The following is a 22,705-nucleotide window of genomic DNA, read 5'->3' on the forward strand; positions in this document are numbered from 1 at the left end:
TTCTGTGTTGACCTGATGAAATCTGGTCTATAGTCACTGTGTTAAAAACTGGGAAGAACGGCATGGGAATAATTATCCTGAGATTTCAGTCTGTGACACCTGAGTCAAACCAGGTGTCCCCATCCCCATCCCCAAACGCTCCTCCTCTGTCCTCAGGACTTGAGCTGACAACCTAGGGGTGAAGTGATCTCTGGAAAAGGGGATTGCCCACCCCTGATTCAAATTCTGCTGCCACTGAAATAAAGACTAAAAGGATGCTAGAAATGGAAATAGGAGAAAATTGTCCTTATATGACTTGGTTATTGTTGATGCCTAAGCAGAGGAAGTTGTTAACTTAGTATGTTTTGAGGGCTTAGGATGACCTCTCTTATCCACAAATCCGTCAATGTGAAATGCCTACACTAACAATCATACCAATATTAATAATTTACCATGTGCCAGGCATTGTGTTTTATCTCAATTTTCACAACAGCCCTATGAAATAGGCACTCTAATGTGTTTTGAATGAGGAACCTAAAAGTTAGAGAGGGGAAGTAGATCATCTAAGGTCACAGAGCTAGTAAGCTTGCAGAACCAGAACTTGAATCCACATCTGATGGACAACAGAGCCCATGCTTTAAACACTATGCTACACACTCTACTGGCAAGTAACTCAAATTCTCAGCAGGTGTAACAACACACTAAATCCAAATACCTTTGTAGAAATGAATTTATGAAATCTGTGTAACAAGAAATGGGGCAATATAATATAAACTCATCTGAAAATCAGGACCCAGGAAGGGGAAGTGGCAAGAAAGAAGGAGGAGGCTTTGTAAACAAGGTACAGTCTACTTACTGGACCCACGTTCAAAGATGCCTTGTGCCATAGCTATGTTTTTGTCACATCTCCTCTAATAAAGTGTATGCTATTTGAGGACAAAGATTACATCTTAATCATCTTGATAACTATAGTGTACAATTATTCAATTATGCTATAGAAGATAAGAAAGTGTATGGGATGGATGAAACTCAAAATGTGTTTGGAATAGATAAATAAATTACTATAGAAAAGGCTGGAAGACAAAGGGGGACCTAAGACCCAAGAGGCACCAAATATATGAGGCACACATAAAATACACATGACACATGGCATTCAATACTCACAAGGTCTTAAATAAGCACTCGCTGGTGATACCCTTCTGGTCCCTCATGTCCTCTGCCAAACAAAACCATCTAACGGGCTAAGGAGTGAGCTAACGCTACTGGCCAGTGTACTCGTGCCTGTGCTGCTCCAGACAGAGCAAGTCTGTGTGATGGCCCCAGGCACCTCTGTCCTCGTTCCCCCTCAAGCAAACTGCAGTACTTGTAATGTACTATCAGCAGTGGAGAAGAGGCAGGACATACGAACCCAGGATTTGGGAACTAACGCACTGCTGTCCTGCTCGCTCCCTACCCTGTGCGTTCACCTATCCATTTCTTTTCCCTTGCTCCTCAACTGAGTTTTGAAATTGATTTAATAAACCACGTGGCCTGGGGATCTTAATTTGGGCTGCAAGCCTTTCTGCTCAGTGACCTCTGGGATAGCTTGCCTGGTAATATACAGTATATTAACAACTTGAACAACTCAGGGGGTTATGGGTACAACCCCCAAGCACCTGAAAACTGGCATATAACTTTACAGTCATGTCTCTATATCCACAGATTCAAGCAGCCGCTGACTGTGTAGCACTGTAGTATTACTACCGAAAAGAATCCACGTATCAGTAGACCCAGTTCAAGCCCATGTTGTGCAAGGGCCAAGTGTACTTTGAGGCTGCCATTCCAACAAGGTAATTTCCCACATCATGGTGACTTGTACAGTGCCTTGTCCATAGCCTGAATAAAAATACCTCATAATTCCACCTATAGCCACTCTGATTACCAAACAAGTTTTTAACTCTTTCTTTCCAACTCCCAAATAAAAAGACTGTTATGTGACTCTGGTGTCCTCTCTTACCTGTAAGATAGTGCTTCCTGCAAAGCCAAAGCCATCCTTCAACAAGGCTGTGATGTAACTAAGATCCATGCACAGGAAAGGACTGCCTGAGGTGAAGTTTTCCAAGTTATCACATACTGGAGGAGAGAGAGAGTGAAGAATGGCATTCAAGTCTGCAGCCAACTGAGAGGTATATGATTTTCTCTAAATACAGACTGAGAATAAGCAAAGCAGAATGCTCCAATCTCCTGCTCCCAGATGCCTGGGAGTCTCGGAGGTAGAAATGTGCACTGACAGCCTCTGCAGGACCCCAGTTTCTCAAGAACTTGCATATTTATGATGTGACATCTTATCTACTCAAAGGTAGACAGGTTCTAGGTTATTTGCTAAATTTCTATGACCTATTGTTAGGGCTTACTTCAATTAAGTCCCTTAGATATTATTAATGCTGGGGCCCAGAAAACAGGGAAATACCAGTTAGCCCTACTTCGGAGCCAGAGGATGAGATCATTTATTTTTATTTTTGATGGACTCTTTCAAGGAAGCCTCTGTGGCTATTTCCCATATATTTTGGTGCTCAGTGTTTCAGTAACACTGATAACATTCTATTTCAATTTTAAAAAAAGGAAGAAAGAAATGAAGAAAGAAGAAAAGGTCTTCACCATTTCTCCAAAGCCCCTCGTATTCTCATATTTTTATTTGCCACTTAATGCTTTTAACTCCTGGCAAAGACAGGAAAGCAGCCTTCTGGGAGGCTTTCAGCTGGCTGAGACACGTCAGATGACTCTGGGCGCAGTCTCGCAGGCTCGCCTTCAAGGGTTTCCACTGACACTTACCTTCCCTTGCTTTTCTTTCAAAATCTTCAACTTTTAAAACACCTCCTTTTTCATAATCTGAAATGAAACAAAACAGTAGTTGACGTCAAAAAACCTTCAAGGAGGGGGAAGGGTATAGCTCAAATGGTAGAGCGCATGCTTAGCATGCACGAGGTCCTGGATTCAATCCCCGGTACCTCCATAAAAAAACTAACTAAATAAATAAAACCTAATTACCTCCCCCTGCAAAAAACAAAACAAAACAAAACAAAACAAAACAAAACAAACCTTCAAGGAAACATAAGAAAATTATCCTAGAAATGTTTATAGTCTATTTTATATTATGTATATTTAACCACAGTTTAAAAATTGGCCCACTGAAAAAACACATTAGAAAATATCTCAGGTCATGACAGCTGACATATATACATTCTCACAGCTAAACAAAATGTATGATTATGATTAAGAAAAAAGTTATAAAGGGGGAAGAGGAAACTTTCTGGGGTGATGAGTATGTTCATTATCTCGAATTTCACAATGGTTTCATGGGTGTATATATATGTCAAAACTTACCAAACTACACTTTTTTTAAATTAAAAAATTATTATTTTATTTATTTGGGGGGTGGTGGTAATTAGGTTTATTTATTTATTTATTTAATGGAGGTACTGGGGTTTGAACCCAGGACCTTGTGCATGTTAAGCATGCATTCTACCACTGAGCTATACCCTCCCCTCTTGTACACTTTAAATGTGCATTTTATATCAGTTATGCCTCCATAAAAATGTTAAAAAAAAAAGAAAAGACTGCACGTATATTTGTTTAGGCTATCTTCCAGCCCCCAGAGATTCTCAGTCATGTTCACTCTCACTTAGGTGACTAGTGTCACTCAACTAGGGTGACACACAATCAACAAAGCATGTCCAACACTCCTTTTGTCCCATTCCCTTTCCCACCACAGCTTGCCCAGTTTCCTCCCTGGACGACACCTGGAGTGAACTTACCAATCATGTCTGTGTCAACAGCTCGGTCATAATAGTAAGAGAAGGCATAGAAGGAGCTTCTCTGGACCTCATCTGGCTGATGAAGCTTTCCTTGCACCACCCTCAGCACTTCAGCGTAGCAGGGCTCAAAGCCCACCGCCCCTGCTGGGGCAAAGGTGCACAGGAACAAGGTGAGAACGTGAGATGCAAGCTGCTGAAGCCAAAGAAGAAACAGCAGGAGGATCAAGGCGAGCTGAGGCTCAGGACAAAGGGCTCACAGACAAAGCTGGGCAAACTTCTGCAGCCTCATCACCCTGGAGGAAAGGACCCTGCTTCTCCACAGCGGCTCTGTCTCTAAACTGTGTTCACCAAAACCAGCCACAGCCGACCTCAAGCTGCTGCCAAGCACTACGTGTCACAGTATTCATGAGAACGGTAGGCAGAGGTCCGTCTGCTTCCTTCGCTAGAAACATCAAGTTCTTTCTGTGAGTTTAGGTCTATGCCTTTCTTAATACCTAACATCAATTATTCTTCCTGTCATCTTAATTTCCAGTTTTACTATAATTGAAATAGCTAAACATTAATTGAACCCGGAACAGTTTCACCCTGCTGAGGGGCAGGGACTCTGAATACATCAGACTAGGGTGAGAAAAGGTTTCTAAGGGATCTACGATACAGGCAAGGGAAGAGCTGAATGCAGAATGACGGCTGCCTGTTCGCAGTCACCTCACATCACTCCTCAGGGGTATACCAAGATCTATTAGAATTAGTTCCTGCAAAAGACAAGCTTCCCGGGGGTGGAGGGTGGGAAGGGGTAGATGGGATTTCAAAATTGTAGAATAGATAAACAAGATTATACTGTATAGCACAGGGATATATACACAAGATCTTATGGTAGCTCACAGAGAAAAAAATATGACAATGAATATATATATGTTTGTGTATGACTGAAAAATTGTGCTCTACGCTGGAATTTGGCACAACATTGTAAAATGATTACACATCAAAAAAAAAAAAAAAAAAAAAAAAAAAAAAAGACAAGCTTCCCTTGAGCTCTGGAAAAAGTTTCCCATGGGACTTTTCCAGACTTGTACTGTAAAAGTAACTTCAACCAGTGAAAAAATATCACTTGCCTTCTTGGTTGCCACCATACTGGTATTTCACGCCCCCAAAGATCCACTCTGCTTCCAACCATCTCGGTAGACAGGCACTCCGGAAAGTGTGTCCATCGATTCCTGAAAGAAATCAGACCACAAAGAGGCAAGGGTGGGAGAGAGAAAAAGAGGAAGGCAAGCAAGAAGCCAATAAGGTTGACAGGAATTATCAAGGTGGCAGGAATTCTTAACTCAGGGTTTGTAGATGGGTTCTGTGGGGTTGGTGGACCCCCTGAAACTACAGATAAATTTCTGTGCATATGTGCATTTGGCAGAAGGGTTGATGATTTTCATCACATCTCAAAGAAATCTAAAACCAACAATGGGAATAAGTTACTGCCTTTCTAAAAAAAGGAAAAAATACTGTCCTACTTTTCCCATTGGTTGTTGTGAGATTTAAAGAAAATACACTTGAAAATGTAAACTCTGAAATACTATACAATTATCATCACAATAATACCTTATTGTGAACCATGCACCACACAAAGTACATTAAATGCAAAATCTCTTTTATTTTAAGGTAAAGAAAGGGGCACAGAAAAGTGAGCTAGCTGGCTCCAAATCTCAAGACTGGAACTGACCCTAGTTCTGCCTGACCCCAGAAGCTGAGCTCTTAACCCTTTTACCACCAGTGACGAGAGGAATGGAATTGTTCAGTTATTTCACTTTGTAAATGAACTGCTGCTGCCTGTACCTCCCAGGTAAAACGAAGGGCTTGAGCAAGCTCCTGAGCCTTGAATTTCTACAGATACTTCAGCCTCCTGGCTACAGACCGTTCCTCTATACAAACAGACTTCATGTTGTAAAAGGCTAATAATATATACCCAAACATCTGAACCCATTAAGTAGAAAAGGAATTTGTTATTATTGTGCTCATTATACAATGTTTATTTCCTACTTCTGCATAACCCTTTCTTCCACAGAATCACAGCAGAGGACGGGTAAAGGCAAGCTGAGCACTGGTGTCACTCTCACCCAACCAGCACCGGTACCCAGACGAACCTTCCGTCTCCAGGGCTCCCAGGGTTGCTAGTCTTGCAGCTTTCAATCCAAATCCCAAGTAACTGTAAAATATAGGATTGACTAATTTTATGCTGGTCCTGAATTCTCCAGCCTAAAGGTCCTTCATCCAAAAGTAACATGGTTTCTCTGTCTCCCTCTGGAGGGAGGGAGCCCTCTGTGACCTATTCATTTCATGTGGACAACAAGCAGTAACTTCTGCACAATTCAGATCAAGGCCATGCATGAACTTTCCACTGTTATGATTTAAAGGCCAGAGATAGTGACACTTCCTAGGGTCCCACCCTGGGAACCATCCCCAGGAAATCTCTTATTATCTTACCGCCCAGCCCCACTCTGATCAAATTCTAGGCTGGATTTTGAACGTCTGAAAGTCAGCTTAAAAGGAGCTGATACAGAACTTTGGCCAAACCTTCTCCAAGCATCTCCTTTCTGGAGAAAACCTGACTTACATTGCTTTTACTCCTATATTATTTATCTTTTACTTTTACATTACCTTTTAAAAATTCTTACATTACTTTTTGCTATATCATTGTTAACTATATACTTTTGAGGCCAAGAATGGAGAAATCTCTTGGGTCCCTTGGGCTTTGGTAAGTGGTTTGGGTTTCAGTTAACAGGCCTTCAGGGATTGGCAAAGACTTTGTAAGACTGGTCAGATGCAATAACAGATGTGCAAATGCATTGAAAAGTTAGGAGAATCATACAATGTGAAGTATTATTATTTTTCCCTTGTCCCCCTCCTCACCTATGTGTATAGAGCTTATAAGTGCTGTTAAACATCTCAAAGGAAGTGAGGTAGTCTCTAGGGGTTTGTTCCAGGGTTTTCTGCAAATCAGAAAAAGCAAAAAACTATTCAGGATCGCAATTATCTGAAGATGTTATCACCACTATCTGCATTCCTCCCCCCAAAAAATCAGAGATGAAGGAGACATTAAATTGCTAAACTCACAAAGCTCGAGGAATCAAAGGAACTCTGAACAGTGAGGGGAAGTTCACTCAGTCATTAATTGACTCTACTCAGCCTTTTTGTGGTGGAGCTGCTATCTGAAATGGGCTACCATTTTCTTAGCACCTTGATACACCTGCCAAGTGGGTTGCTAACCAGATCTTCATATGTATATGACTCACCTCAAACTGGGGCAGGAATGTGATTTGGGTAGAGGCCCCCCCCAGGTCCAGGGTCCCCACAGTCTCCTGGCTGTGGCTATGCAGCTGACCTGTGAATGAGAGCCAACTCTGAACATCTTTGCCTCCTAGACAGCCCAACGCTCCTCTGTTTCCGATTTCTCCTGCTTTTGTCATATATTGGAGGAATTCTGTAAATATTCCACTGTTCCCCAGCCCCAAACGCTGCAGGCAAATGCTAAACTACAAGGACTCTTGCTGCAGCTGAGGCCTTGAAGGCAGGTAATAAACATTAACTTCCTGTCTTTCCTCCCGCACCACTTTTTTGTTTCTTAAAAACAAAAGAAAGAATACAGGGGAAAAATTAAAGAGGTATTTTTGTTCCCTGATCATGTGTGAAACCCAGTTAAGGTCTTAGATAAACTTAAGAATGTATTACCTGTCAGAAAATTCACAGTAACCCAAGCTAATATGCCTAAAAAAGAAAGACAACGATCACATCCAGAGCATTTTCCCCTCTTCCCTGGCCCTATCTTTGTTCTTTTTCTCTCTAAATTTCATGTCTAAAGCACACATTTCCCTATCCTCATCCTTCCATTCCTGCTACCCCGTTTCTCCTTGCTTATTTGTTCTCCTTACTTAGTTCCTTTTTCTTCAGCCCCTCCATCTCTGTTCCTGGTTCCTTTAATCAGATCTTTTATTAACCCTGGCCCTCCCCTGCTGGAATATATAACAACACCTCTCCCACCTTCATAGGATCCATCCATGATGCTAACACTGTCATCTGGTACCAGGAAAGGTGACTTCTTGAAGATCTCTTTTACCTAGAGAGAAAGGAAAAAATCTGGATTCCCTAAGGCAATAGAACGGATCTCCATATTCTGGCTGTATCCTATAATGCTTAGAAAATTACACTCTTCATTTTTCCTAGATAAAAGTTTAGCAGAACTCATTCCTTTTCCCTACAAAACTAGAGAAGGAACTAGGCAAGCCATTATTGGTTTCTTGTAAAAATAAAAACACAGGGATTCTTTAGATTTTCAAATAAATCTCAACCAAACCACCTACATTTATAGGTGAACTGGACCTAGAGCACACATTTGACCTTGTCAACTCAGAATCAGGACTCTGTAATTTTTTTTAAACACCTGATTAATTTTACTTGAACACATACTGGAGGCTATTGAGGACCTTTTCCCACTCCATCTCTTAGATGAACAGATAAATTGGGATTGTAGAGAAGCCTGGCCTGGGTGGCTCCTGAGGATACAGGAAAGTTTCTGCTGCTCTCCTATCAAATTCTACAGGTCTCTGCCCTCCTAGTAAAGGAACTCATGCCCATGAGCTGAGGTACTCTGCTGTCAGCCAGACAGAGCCTAGCATGTGGCTGGGGCCTCAGGAGTCTAGAAAGACCCCAGGTCTAGATCTGTTTATCCTATTTTAGGAGCTGGGAATGAGATCCTACACAAATGCTTTTGACTCTCCATAAGTATAGGCCAATGATATGGGTGTTATCTCTTCTTTTTATATGAGTATCATGGCAGGTGGGAGGATTTACAGCTAGGAATAGGAGGAATTCTAGTCTTATCTGCTTACATTTCTGATGGGATGAACACTTCATGCAGGGACCTCTGGACCTTGTTTCTATGAGGAAAAGTCAGTTAAGTGATTCAAAAACAATCTTTTAAGAAGAGGATAGAGAAGCACATGGGGCTAAATACAGAAGGACTTTCTGCTCTGGCTCCCTTCACCCTTCACCTCTCTCCCCTGCCCACAAGTTTACTCAGTTTACTCTCAACATAGCAGCCAGAGTGGTGCTTCTGAAACAGACGTCAGATCATGTCTCTCCTTAGCTCAAAATCCTCCAGTGGTTTCCTCCTTAGAGAAAAAGCCAAAGTCCTAACACCCGCCCTCATGTGTCTCCGACCTCACCTCTTACCTCCCTCCCACCACTCACTCCCCTCCGGCCGCGCTGACCTCCTGGATGCCGTTCCTTGAACACATCAAGATCGTTCCTGCTTTAGGTTTTTGCACCAGCTGCTTCTTTAGCCTGGAATATTCATCCTCCAAATGTCTTGTATAGCTTGCTCCCCATTCCCCTCAATCTCTGATCAAATGAATCTTACCAATGAGGTCTTTCCTGACCACCGTATTAAACAGCATCTCCACTGGCCACCAGCACCAGCATTCCCCATCGGCCTTGCCCTGCTTTATTTCTCTCCATAGCGTCTATAGTACCTGACATACTTTGTATTCACTCATTTTCTGTCTCCTTCAACTAGAATCTAAGGTCCATGAGGATGGGGTCAGTGACCCTTTTGTTTCCTGTTCTCTGTCCCCAGTAACTTCACCAGTGTCTAGTACATAGTAAGCACTCATATGCTGAATAAATGAATGAATGAGTACATGAATGAATGATTAATCAGGACTCGGACTCTCTTGTAGACACGTTAGGCAGTTTGTCCGTGAACAAGGGACTGAAGGCCTCTGTGCGGACAAAACAATGGATTTGGAAGACTGAATTAGCATACTTGTAAAACAGAATCCGTTTCTGCTGTGACATTTTTGTTATAACAAAATTTTGCCTATAAACATTCTTCATAATATTAAATCTTATTAATTTACATGTTCTTTGCATAATAAAAATGTACCATAAAGTCAAAAAAAGTCCTAAAAAATTCTCTGTAAAGTTTCGGTCAGAGAATTGAAGTAGGCAATCTTTATAAATATTTCACTTTTAAATTCCATTATTCTTTTCAAAAACTTTATGCTGAGAGGAAAGTGTCACACAAAAAAGACAATATAAACTATATGATTCCATTTATATGAAACGTAAGAAAAGCAAAACGAATCTATAATGACAGCAGATCAGTGGTCACCTGGTTTCGGGGAGGGGGAAATTCAATGCAAAGGGGCATAAGGAAAGTCCTACATTTGTAAACACTCATTTAACTGGACACTTAAAATGGATACATTGAATTGTATGTAAGTTATTCCTCAATAAAGCTGATAAAAACAACTTCTATAATTCTGCTTTAACAAGTTGGAGAATTAAGAATATCATGGACAGGAAGTACTTTCAACTTTTTAGGAAAAACTCAAGCATTTTTTAAATGTAAATAACCAGCTATAACAAGAGCCCAGAGTCACCACAGTGCTTTAGCAATGGTGCAATACTGAAGGTGGCAGTAACACTCCAAAGGGCTAAATACCCATAAAGAAAATATTCATATAGGGAAAAAGAATTATTCAAGATGCAGAAGATTTCCAAAAATTACCTCAAAGAGCAGAGCCTGGGCTTTCTCTTCTGGCAGTAAGCGCAGTCCCGCTGTTGCCTTCAGGACCACCGGGGTCCTCTTCCAGTGACTTCGGGGGATGGAGTCTTTGGCCACTTCTAAGAGTTCTTGAACAGACTCCGCACCCTTCAAAAGAGATGACCCACGTGTCCAGTGGACAGTCCATTCAGTGGAGCTTGTCTACCCCTCAACATGCCCTCTGTTCCAACCCTCCTCTGCTCTGAAGAGGAGAGACTGAGAGAAGTGGATTCTTTGAAGAAGGAGAAGCCATTTCATTTTAAGTAATAATAAAAATGATTCTTTTGTAGTCTGGTCACTTTAATTGTTATTTTGTGTCTCATACAAAAACTAGCTTCAGGCCAGAAAGTTGGTGTAGCGAAGGGAACGAGGTTTGGAGTTAGAAGACTTGGTCGCTAGTCCTGTGGGCTAACATAGGTCACATGGCCTTCCTGGGGCCTGGCTTCCTCAGCTGGGAGATGGAGGTATGCCTCGTACCATTACACAAGACTGCTGTGTGCACACGATGAGGCGGACCTTGCAGAGCTGCTACACAGATGCTAGCTGCAGCTGTTATTACGCTACACCTTTTATGATCTCCGTAAGGACAAAACAAGTCAGGTTCATTTTTGCATTACCAGCATGTACATGCGTGGTACACAGCAGATGCTCAAATTATGATAAATTAAAAATTATTATTTTAAATCCATTGTTTCTCTTAAGTAAACATCTGTTCTGACAATACACTGCCTCTTAATCATTATAATTATTAGCAACCACAACACAATTTTATTCTCCAAATGTCAAGTCAGTTTCTAATAATGTAGTTATGTTCAACAGCTCCTAATTTTCTAGCACATTTGCCACTTGTCAATGGTGAGCTGAGAAAACAAACATCCTCTCGATTTTTCAAGTTTAAGCCATTAAAATTTTTTTTTTCTTTTTTCTTCTTGTTTTGGGGGGGGTAGTTTGATTGATTGATTGAGTGATTTTAATGGAGGTGGTGGGGATTGAACCCAGGACCTCATGCATGCTAAGCATGCACTCTACCCATGAGCTATATCCTTCTCTCCAAGTTCAAGTCATTTTTACCATCAGGTTTTCCTTTGGTTAATGATTACACTTGTGACACTGAACAATACCTTCATGTCTGCTACCAAAGTTCAACATTCCACCCTATTCTATTTGATTTTGGTGTGGCCTGTGACACCCTGGGTGCTGCAGGTTGTGAGAGCTCAAATGTGAAATACAGTCACGACAGAACTGTACATTTGTCCTCTATTACTGAAGATTTCCGTTGTCATGGATTCTTGCCTAATTGCTAGAATATGGTCCTGCCCTGTGTCAGGGCACTCTGAAATGGAGTTTATTGGGTTTACACTCCCTCAACTGCCATGTGTAAACCTCCTGCTTTATAGAGAACTTCATATCCATCTTCTGCATCTATATTAATTGATGCAGTTGATAGCTTCAGCTCAAAATCTTTAACAGTATATACAAAGTGGGTAATCTCTTTAAAGATGGTGTTATCCCTGCATGGCCACAATCTACTTTCATACCTCCTTCCACCCAAGCCCTGATCAGCCCAGGGTGTACAATTACTGTGATTCAGGAGATTAGATGAGGACAGAAAACTGACTTCATACACAACCTCAATATCACTAGTGAACGGCATGAGATATTTAACAGCAGGGGTGTGATAGACTTAACAAGGCATTCGTGAATCTAAGCATCTAATTGTAAAAAACTCACCTGCTTAGGTTGATCTACAAAAGCAGAAAGTCCTGGCTTCACATAATCAAAAATTTCCCCTTCCAGAAATGGAAGCTGTCCTATTTTGTCCATGGAACAAAACAGAAAGAGATGGCTGAGTACCAAAAATTAGGCTGTTTCGGATACTGGGCTCTGTACGATATGACTATACTAGATTAACCTGCTGTTTCCTCAAGCTATTCCAAGTTATTCCACCTGTGAGGAGTGGCTTGCAGGAGTACTGGGTAGGGAGATAGAGGATGAAAAGTAATCACTGATGGTCCTTCTGCCATTTCTCTGCTGGACACCTAGCTTCTACTCCTTTCCCTAGACTTGTGAGTAACCTGAGGATAGAACACTGAAAATTCAGAAAAAGTTAATCTTTAGGATCCCCTCACTCCTTCTCCAAGGATGGTAGTGATCTTTCTTTCAAGACCACTCTCAATATTTTGGACCTTGGAGTATTAACCACCCTTATAGAAAAGGAAAGATAAATTACAGCTATACTTCTTGGACACATGAGTTTCAGACTACAGGCAGTCCAGATCTCTCTTAATTTCACAATGAATTAAATCATCTGTGTTCAGTTATAGTCCAAAGTGTTCTCTGAAGAAAGACATTCAGTAGCCATAAGACTCCGTAATTGACATCACACACTCTCAGCACGTTTCTGGGAGGAGATGCTAAAGTGTGGATTTATAGGGTCTGGTAAGTGTACCACTTGCACTTACCTGGTATCTTCTGCACAAATGTGTAAACATGAATTCGAGTTCCAGTGCTCCCTGCATCAAACATAATTCCATACAAGGTGCTGGCGCTGACATTGACAGGACACATGGAAGACAGGAAGACACCCTCAAACCAAGTCTGCTGGTCTCTGTGGAAGACAGTGCTGCAAACACAGGATGCCACCAGCACGAAGAAGGCTGCCCCCCAGGAAGTGGCCATTCTCTTCCCAAGATGTGGTGAGTGTAGGCTTTTGTTACAGAAGCAGTGCTGTGCATACACCTGCAGTGGCTTATAGGACAGAGGTACACAAGGTTAGACCAACTGGCTTTTTTGTTTACACCTGTAAAAGAAGAAACACCCATTACAGAAATCCCACCCTCTTCCCCAAGGTGCTCATTCTCTATTCCTAATAACCAGCACAACAAGCTGGACAAGGGAGGCATATGCTCTTAGCACCTTTTCTGAAGGATATCTGGTTGCAAAAGGAAACTGGGATTGAAAATGTATTTTCCCATACTCTGCTTTTAACTGTAGGGTGGATCTCACTTATTCAAAGGCTCTCTCTGCTACCTTGCTCCCAATGTTGAGCCTAATTTTCTTCTTATTTTTACAATTTTGTCTTTAGATCATATACTGACACTCCTTCTCTTTTTTCTTTCTGATTAATAGGTAAGAAGCTTCAATTCCTGAATTAAAGTATAGTTAAAAAAAAGTTATAAAGTCCCTAACATGGGGTGTTCACAGACTTTAAAAATCAGGCCACTGGACTGCCACCTGTGACCAACAATATCGCCAGTGGCTTGCACATTCAATGACATTTTAAGGGAATAAATCAACTTAATTCAAAAAAACTTAAACAAACCATTATGGTTTCTAAAACATCCTTCACAGGTTTCAGGCCATGCTGTCCCCGTAAGAACTTAGAGCAGATGGGGAAATTAAGACAGAAAGCCTCAATGACTTGCTGAAAGTCATCAAGCAGGTCAGCGGAGAGTTATGGCAAATTACTGCTTGTATTTCTTAAAGTGCCCTCAGCAAAGACAAAAACCTTGTAAGTGCTTAGCATTATTTGCTTTGGATTTATATATTACGGGAGGTTGGAGACAAATGATGCAGAAAGCCTAGAGTAAGGTTACATGGAAAAATGTCTCCTGGATAGGCTGTATTTTCTCCTGGTATTAATGAAGAATGCCATGTCTGTTCTCTAACATTTAATTGATGTTTTGCACTTTGGTCAAAACAGTTTTGGGTGTTCTGACCCAGCTTTCACCTCTGGACTTCAGTGTAAGTCATAGTTACTTGTTAAACAAGATCTAACTCTAAAGTCCCCACTTCCCAGTCCCCTTATCTCTAATAGATACTTGGTGTATTTGGAGTATAGAATGAGAATCCTTAATCATTCTCAAGTTTGTTGATCTCTCGGGGTTCCTTTTATCAGAATGTCTCCCTCCCCCATATTACATAAAATAAAGCAAATTACAGTTAATTGCATTCGTAATGTAAGACTATTTAAAATAACAAGTTGTTCTGAGGTAGTACGAAGGCAGAGTTAGAATTATCTGTCTGAACACTATTCAAGGCTGAACTTCTACCCTGTAGTTAAGAACGAGAGCTACTGGCTAGGAAATGAAAACTTAGAACCTCAAACAAAGGAAAGTCATCCCAGAAAATCAACCACAGCAACAGGGCAGCTGCCTGGCCAGATTCATACTCACATCTTAAATCACTCCTTTTGGCTGATTCTTTTGCAGCAACCAGGTTGGTCATGTAGATTAACCTAAATAATTGAAAACAAAAACCACCTTTTCAGATTCTGAGTATTAACAAATCATTGCCTTCTCCAGAGCTCAAGCCGTACTCCACACTCAGTCCCTTCTCTCCCTGAGGAAGGGTATTATGGCCCCCCAGTCACCGGCCTGCTTCCATCGCAGTGATTGATTCCACAGCAGCCTCTTCAGGGCTCACTCATATTTTCTCTATTATTGTGGCTTCTGAAAAAACCTCTCCAGCTTCTACTTCCTTTAAGCAAATATTTGTTTTTCTTCCAAAAAAAATTTCAAGGGAAAAAAATGTGTACTAGGTATCTGTTTTCATGAGGTGAAAACTGCAGAGTCATACCAGGTGTTCCATGTAAAACTAAACAGTAGATTTTAGAGAAAGCAAAGGAACACAGAAAACGCCCCTTCTGCTCTCAACCTCTACCTCCTAACCCCACTTCCAACCTCATTTTTCTTCAAGATTAAGTATTTTAAGAATGCTATTAGAAAGGCTACAACTTAGAGCATATAGAATGGCGCCCTATTTCATGACACCAGCCTACACTGCTTAGTCTTTGCTCAAATATCACCTCAGTGAGACCTTCCTTGTCTACTATATTTAAAATCGAAACCCACCTGGTCACATACACGTCTTCTGCCTTCCTTCCCTGTTTTTTTCCACAGCACTTCTCACCTTCTAGTACACTATTTAATTTACTACTTCTGTTTTTTTTTCATATTCCCTGTTCCAACTCCCCTCCCTCTTGTGAGCTATACATGTATGAGCAGGTATTTTTCTGTTTTGTTCACTGATGTGTTCCTGGCATACTGCACGTGTTTGAGTATGTTAAATCCTTCTGGAGGGATGAACAGTGATCTAGTGACTCAGGGACTGGATCTCACCCATTTAATAAGAATATAAAGTTGACTTCTTTTCAAAAGGAAGTTAATTACCTACCCATTGAAGCGAAGTTTTACACTGAACATCCAGTATGACTGTGCAGTTTTTACTTCATGAAGAACATGATTTCAAACTTCCAAGGAAGCATTGTTTCTCCAGTGTGTCAATTATATAAAAAGCTTTCTATGCTATTCAAAATAACATACATAGTTTTACTTTCTACAGACTGGAGAGTATACATACCAGTATGTTAAAATCCACTCCCTTCAGAATTGGTCTCCTCAGTATCTCTCATTCACTACCTCCTTATTCACTCAACAAAGCCCCCTCTATAATTCTTTAGAGACTTTGGTGCCAGCTAGTGTTTGTCACTATGCCCGTCTCCTTCCAAGGTCTTTTCAGTGTATCTTTGTCTCCGCAGTAAACACTAATCCTCCCCACTTAGCCGTCCCAGAACTGCACACTCTGGATTCCCTCCCTCCTTGTCATCCAGAGCCTGGGAGGCCACAATCCCACAGGACCTGGGCCCCATCTGGGTGCTCACCTGCTTGTGTCTGCCCGATCCCTGTGAAAGCTTGCTTTCACTATTGATGTCTTTTGCTCTTTGCTCCTGTTTCAACCCTTCTGAATCAAACTGGCTTCATGAACCACATTCACCTTTGTGCTAGTTTGCAACTAATTGTGTAGCATTTTGCTAACTCACTCCCTTCTTTATCCTTCACTCCTCCCGTACCAACCTTTTTTCTAAGTACACATGATTATCTGGTTCATCTACTTTCATGTTAGTTAACTAACTGTCAACTAGTAGAATTATTGCTTATTGGGCTGAAGTTGCTCAGGAACTGAATTCTGTGTTGTTTTTACACAGGAGATTATAGTGAACAGCACTCCTTGATAGCTTCTTCCATCCTTGAGATGAATGCAGAAAGCTGGCATTGAATTGTCTAGTAAGCACTACTGAGTGGCTAATATATACCAGACACTATGCTGGCTTCTACATACAAAAGAAAAATCAGATATAGTCCCAGCTATTGGGGAGATTTCAGCTTACTAGAAGAAACAAACAAATAAATCAACAGCTATAGTGTACTGTGGCAAGTTCTCTGACAGAGCTATGCACAGGGTGTGACAGGAATGGACGTTAAGAGTACATAACTCATCTTAGAAGGGGAAGGCAGGAGGTGCGAAAAGACTGAGAGGCTTTCCAAGGGATGAGAGGCATAAGCGGGTCCTGAATCAGAGGCAGGAATTACACAGGGGAAGGGACAGGAGAATTCTGAGGACTTCAAATATTACAAGTTCTGTATGGGTGGACTACAGAGATGTACCAGAATAGAGGTAGGTGTGGGAAAGAATGGTTCTGGAGGCATCAAATCAGATTTCAAAATGTATGGACTTGCTTTCCTTATACAGTTCCATGGTGACACCTGACTGTTACTCATATCTTTCTATTCCTCCCAAAGCAAACAAACATAAACATTGATTGACTTGAATAAAATGACAGTATTTTCCTACAGTGTAAAATAATGGAGTGGGAGAGGTGCCTAGAAAGGTCTACCAGAAAGTCTGAAAACAGTGAAACGTAAAAGCTCCCACTGCCGGTTCTTCTGAGTTCCATGGCAAAGCTGGCTTTAACAAAGTTAAAAATTAAACACAACGCAAGTTTAAAATGTAACTAGAATGAAAATTTTAAAGAACAAGCTGAACCATGGGAATAGATTAGTCAAACCACCTACAACATAAGTTAGTCAAGCAAAGTAAAACTAAGGTGGGTCCAATAAGGTAAGTCTGAGGCAGATTTCAGCATAGTGAGCAACACCTTATTTGAGGATGTAACTTAAGACCTACATATCCAATACTGAGAGCCAGAGCCCCGGAACACCTTGTTATTTGAAGAGCATCTAAGGTGAAGGTACAAGGTATCTTTTGTATTCCCAAAGCTAAGTACTGAGCCTGGAACATGTCAAACATCAGTAAATGTGTCCTGAATAGACTTGGTGCAGCTGGGCTAAGGGTATCTACAGACAGGAGCACTGGGCAGGGAGTACCTGTTTTCCTAGTGTCTTACTATGGCCAGGTATCACATCCCCAATTCCCCACTGCCCCTCCAAACCAGCCCAGAGGAGTGCTATTCTAGGAAGTCTACTTAATCACATCATTCATTTATCCCATTCTAGAAATTATCAGTTGTCTAACGTTACTCATAAATGCAGCATGAAAAGATGAATCATCTTAGACCTGCCCTTTAAGAGACTGCAGGAAAACAGGAAAAAGACACATGCCCATTTAATTACCCCTGTAAAGTTAAAATGTGACAAGTAGCACAGTTCTATGCTCTGAGAGTAAAAGCAAGGAGAGATTACGTCCAGCTGGATGATCAGAGAAGGCTATGTGAAAGGTGGCATTTGAGGAGGGTAGTAAGGAGGAGAATTAAAGAGGAGTGATTTCCAGGAAAAAGAAATAATATGAACCAAGATATGGGCATAGAAAAGGGATGGGGGCCCTTGGGGAATAGTGAACAGATCAGTTTAACTGTAGTAGGAAATAAAGTTGGAAAGCAAACCTGAGATCAGATAGCAGAACACACCAAATACTAAGGAATTTAGACTTCACTTTGCAGGCAATGGGAAGCTATTCAGAAATCTGAGTAAGAGAGTGTCAAAAATATGAATCTAGCAGTTACATGTAAGAAGGATTGGGGTGGGGCACCTTGGTAGGCTCCACCCACTTGTCTAATTCTACAAATGTTTACTGACGCCTACTAAGAACCAGCTGCCTGAGAATTAAAGGTGAATTAACAGACTTTTTAAATTCAAGATGCTCAGAGTCTGGCAGAGGTGACAGATATACATACAAATAACCACATCTTTTAAGTTAATCATAAAAGTGCTAAATGAGCCCAAAGCACAGATGATTAGCCCTATCTAGAGGATTAAGAAAGGCATGAGATGACATTTGAACTGATCTGAAAAATGAACAGAAGTAACTACATAAATAACAGAGACACATAAACAAAGACCAGAGGGACCATAAAAAGATGAAGACAGGCAGTAGGGAATTATGGATAGTTTGATTTCATTTTTAAATTTCTTCAAAATGAAAACAAAAAGGAGAAGATTAGAGTGAAAGAGGGTATAGGAAGGTTAGCATTTAATGCAGAGGGAAGACTGTGGCCATAGGAACATAAATCTGAGCTAATAACAATAATATCAGCTAATATTTATTGAGACCTTAATAAATAAGTGTGTGAAGTATTTTACATGAATTCTCATTTTATCTCACAATACCACTCTGTGAGGTAGGTTCTATTATTAACATCCCCATTCTAGAAATAAGAAAACAGGCCTAAGTAATTTAAGAGCACACAGTAGTTAAGTGAAGAAAGTCAGAAGTCAAACCCAGATGGTCTAAGTCCAGAGTCCTACAGTTTTAACTGCTAGGTCACAGGAAGAGTCACCAGTATGGACTAGGGAAGGTTGAATATGGGGGTGGGGAGGAGAGTGTAGAGCCGAGAGGGATGGTTAGAGATGACGCTGGAAAGTTAGACTGGCATCAGGATGTGAAAGTCTTAGTGGTTTGAGCTCCTTTCTGTGCATGACCAAGAGGTTTTGATCTGTTTCCTGCCGGTCTACCTTCACTGCATTTCCAGAATCTGACCATTTCCATCACTACCACCTTGGCCTGAGCCACCACCATCTCTCATGTGATTTACTCTAATATTGTCCTAACAGATGTCTGCTTTTACCCTCACTCCTCTAGATTCTGTTTTTAACAAGCAACTAACATCATCCTTTTAAAACCTTCGTTAGAATAAGTCGCTCCTCTGCAAATCCAGCAATGGTTTCTCATTTCCCTCTGGGTAGAAAGTCCCAACAACAGCCGTCATGGATCCACCTGTTCTGCCTCCCACCCCATTACCTCTCTAATAGTTTTCACCTCTCTTGCTCCACCCACATCGACGTTTGTGCTGAAATGTCACACGTGTTCCTGCCTTAGGCCTTTGCTCTAGCTGTCCCCAATGTCTGGTACAATCTCTTCCCATACATCCACTTGATCAATTCCTGTAACTCCTTCAAATCATTGTTCAAATGACACTTCCTTATTGAGGCCTCTCTTTAATACCATAACCTCCCTCCTCATGTGTCCCCTATCTGTCTGCTTTCTCAATATCCCTTTTTTTGATCTACTTTTTTTCTCCGTACTACTTACCAATTCTAATATTCTAGACAGCTTATTTACTATACTTATTATCTGTGTTTCTCTGATAGAATATAAACTCCTTGAGAGCAGAAATCTTGTTTTGATGCCAAAGCACTTAGAAGACTCTCCAAGAAGATGCTCAATACAAAGTGACAATAGGAATAAACTGCAAAGTGACATAAAAAGGGAGAATACTTTAATAAGTAAACAAAATGTTAAGAGAGAATGTAATTAATTAATATCTAATCTAGTCAAACTAATTTGTTTTAGGAGAAACTGTAATTTTATTTTTCTGAATCTACTGGTTCTATAGCTAAACTGAATTTCTTTAACCAAACACATTCAAATTGTTAAAACTATGATAAAGTAACTTTCCAAAAAAAAAAAAAAAAAAAACCTAAAGGGTACTAAACATTGTTTACATTGTCCAAATTCTCTTCTGTATATCAAACCAATAAATATTATAATATGCTGTACATTAGTTATCTATTGCTACACAACAAATAACCCCAAAACTTAGTTCCTTAAGAGGACAATAAATATTATCTCATAGTTTCTATAGTTCAGGAAACTGGGATTGACTTAATTGGACAGTTCTGGTTCAGGGTCTCTCATGATACTGTAGGCCAGGGCTGCAGTCATCTGAAGGCTTGACTGAGGCTGAGGCTCCACCTCTAAGCTCCCTCACTCAGTGGCTGGCAAGCTGATCTTGGCTGTTGGAAAAAAGCCTCAGTTGCTTCCCACTTGTGCTCTCCACAGGGCTTTGAATGCCTTCACAACATGGTGGCTGGCTTCCTCCGGAGTGCAATTCCAGAGAGCAAGGCAGAGGCAGCAATGCTTTGTGTGACTTAGCTCTGCAGATCATACACTATTACTTTCCCCATGTTTCACTGGTCGTACTGACTAACTCTGACACAATGTGCAAGGGGACTGAATATTAGGAGGCATAAATATTAGGAGGTGAGGCTCACTGAGAGCCATCTTGGAGGCTGGTTGCTGCAAGTTATAACCAGTGTTTGTATAATATTTTGTGTTCAGCTTCCCCCCCCCCAGCTTATACATATTTCTATTAACACAACTTATATATTCCTTGTTTTAGAAACTATGTTATTCCAATATTAACTCTTAAAAATTAAAAATATAATGCACTTTAAAACTCTCTGAAAATATCATATCCCACCACTGAAGCCTTCCATTTTTTTCTGTTACAGTCCCAACATTTTACTTAAGGAAAAGAATTAAAGTCAGAAAAATAACTCACACAATGTCCTGCTTGTTCCTAAGGATGACAATGAATTTAAGCACTTTAAATAAAAGTCAGATAATTTCAGGAAAGAGTGGGAAGAAAAGTAATGAGTCATTACTTTTAAGACTACAGACATCAGTTAATAATTGAATAATAAAAGTTAATGTGGTTGGCTGAAATCTGACCACTTTGTCCAAAGTGATGAACTAGTAGTGCATCAATTCTAATTCCTTTATTGATTAATAAAAATTAAATACTAAATCAAGGAAGATATAGAGTGAAAATATGTATATTAACAAAATAGCAAAAATGTAAAAAATGTAAAAGAAGAAAACAGAATAGCAACTTTCTTCATGCTAAATGCAGGAAAAAATTTCTAATCATACAATGGTTACTGAAGAGATATTTGGTAGAAAGGGATTAAGACTGACAACTGGCACAGGTTTGAAAATCACTGAAAAGCTTTATAACAAGCATTTTTCAAATATTAACTAGACAAAAAAGGTTTATTAAAAAATCAATTTTTATGAGATCGTTGCCAAAGAGCCATAAGATCTGTGAGCACGGACACTACAAGGGAGCAACTGAACAGGAAGAAGAATTTCCCAACAATATGAGCTGTCTCATAGTGGTGGGGAGAGAAGAATTCTTGCCCCAAGGGCTCAGCTGAAATATGATCACATTGTCCAAAGTGGACACAATCACAATTCGGACAGCTGGTTTAAGGTCCCTCCAACACTAACATCAAATACTCTGACTCTCAATAAAGGAATTAGAACTGATGCACTGGTAGTTGCCAACAAAAATAAAATTATTTCCTATAAATAGATGACTTCTTTCTGTACTTTTCTCCATTTTAATCAAAACAGCATTAGACATGTGTCAAAAGGCCCATTCTGAACAATGAAACCATCTGAGTCTTATTCCGACATGAGCTCAGGCGGTGCATGATTTCATCCTTCATTGTTTCAGGCTTGACTTAGCTACAATAATCACTGCACAGGAAAAGCTTTTGCTATTGCTGCCTCTCCTCAGAAGTCACAAGGCCTCTTCTTACTTATTCATTAAGGGAAGAAAGTCCTTTAGGGAAGAAGATACTATTAATCAGGAGGGGATTAATACTGCCCCAATGAGCAAATGTAATGAAAAAACAATGATAAACTCTCTCTGCCTCCAAATCCACATTCACTGTGGGAGGCACTTATTTGCAGAAGAGTAATTGCAAGGATCAGTGCCATTTGTCACTGTTTATACTGGAGTTTGTGGGAAGAGAAGTGGAAACATATTTTCCCTTTCTTGTTATCAACTGAAAAACAGCTACTCCTTCAAACATGTTGAATTAAAATGAAAAACATGAGAAAGGCAAATATTATAATCATACCCCATGTATAAAGCAAAGAATAGTGACTCCAGATAAGTACTGGTCCTCAAATATGTCTTTAAAATGCTTCCTCTCTAAATACCATGACATTTTAATTTTAAAAGTGTTTGGTAACAATGTTTCTAAAGTGACATATTTTATTTATGGTTCATGGTTATGATTATGATCATAAGTTAAACGTTTTTTTCCTGTAAACTTGGGATTCCTCCAGGGACTACAGGTCTACAGGACTGTTTGCCCTTCTGCCACCCAGTCATCCCAGAGCTATGCTTTCTGAGACAGTTTTCCTCAACATGATGCTATCTATTGTCACTGATCAGGGTTGTCACATGCCTGACTTGTTCCATAAGCTGCCACCATCTAATTAAAAATCTTTTGTGGGATGTGAATCA

At 40.4% G+C, this 22,705-nt stretch overlaps 1 protein-coding gene across 5 annotated transcripts in view; it reads right to left on the minus strand.

The window, feature by feature from the left end:
• ENTPD5 (ectonucleoside triphosphate diphosphohydrolase 5 (inactive)) overlaps nucleotides 1–22,705 on the minus strand; it is a 36,521-nt gene that overhangs the window by 7,516 nt on the left and 6,300 nt on the right. For 4 of the 5 annotated variants that reach the window (XM_032482348.1, XM_032482351.1, XM_032482347.1 and 1 more), the window contains exons 4-16: nucleotides 14,544–14,605; nucleotides 12,831–13,116; nucleotides 12,100–12,179; nucleotides 10,333–10,476; nucleotides 7,803–7,878; nucleotides 7,494–7,529; nucleotides 7,058–7,146; nucleotides 6,675–6,754; nucleotides 5,909–5,970; nucleotides 4,886–4,987; nucleotides 3,774–3,917; nucleotides 2,791–2,847; nucleotides 1,976–2,091 (exon numbers count right to left, since the gene is read on the minus strand). In XM_032482348.1, the coding sequence (XP_032338239.1) occupies nucleotides 1,976–2,091; nucleotides 2,791–2,847; nucleotides 3,774–3,917; nucleotides 4,886–4,987; nucleotides 5,909–5,970; nucleotides 6,675–6,754; nucleotides 7,058–7,146; nucleotides 7,494–7,529; nucleotides 7,803–7,878; nucleotides 10,333–10,476; nucleotides 12,100–12,179; nucleotides 12,831–13,047 (1,203 nt within the window). In that variant the 5' untranslated portion in view covers nucleotides 13,048–13,116; nucleotides 14,544–14,605. The remainder of the gene's footprint in view (nucleotides 1–1,975; nucleotides 2,092–2,790; nucleotides 2,848–3,773; nucleotides 3,918–4,885; nucleotides 4,988–5,908; nucleotides 5,971–6,674; nucleotides 6,755–7,057; nucleotides 7,147–7,493; nucleotides 7,530–7,802; nucleotides 7,879–10,332; nucleotides 10,477–12,099; nucleotides 12,180–12,830; nucleotides 13,117–14,543; nucleotides 14,606–22,705) is intronic. The other variant, XM_032482350.1, reaches the window with a different exon arrangement.

This window comes from Camelus ferus, chromosome 6, assembly GCF_009834535.1.
Source record: "Camelus ferus isolate YT-003-E chromosome 6, BCGSAC_Cfer_1.0, whole genome shotgun sequence".
NCBI classification, from domain to species: domain Eukaryota; kingdom Metazoa; phylum Chordata; class Mammalia; order Artiodactyla; family Camelidae; genus Camelus; species Camelus ferus.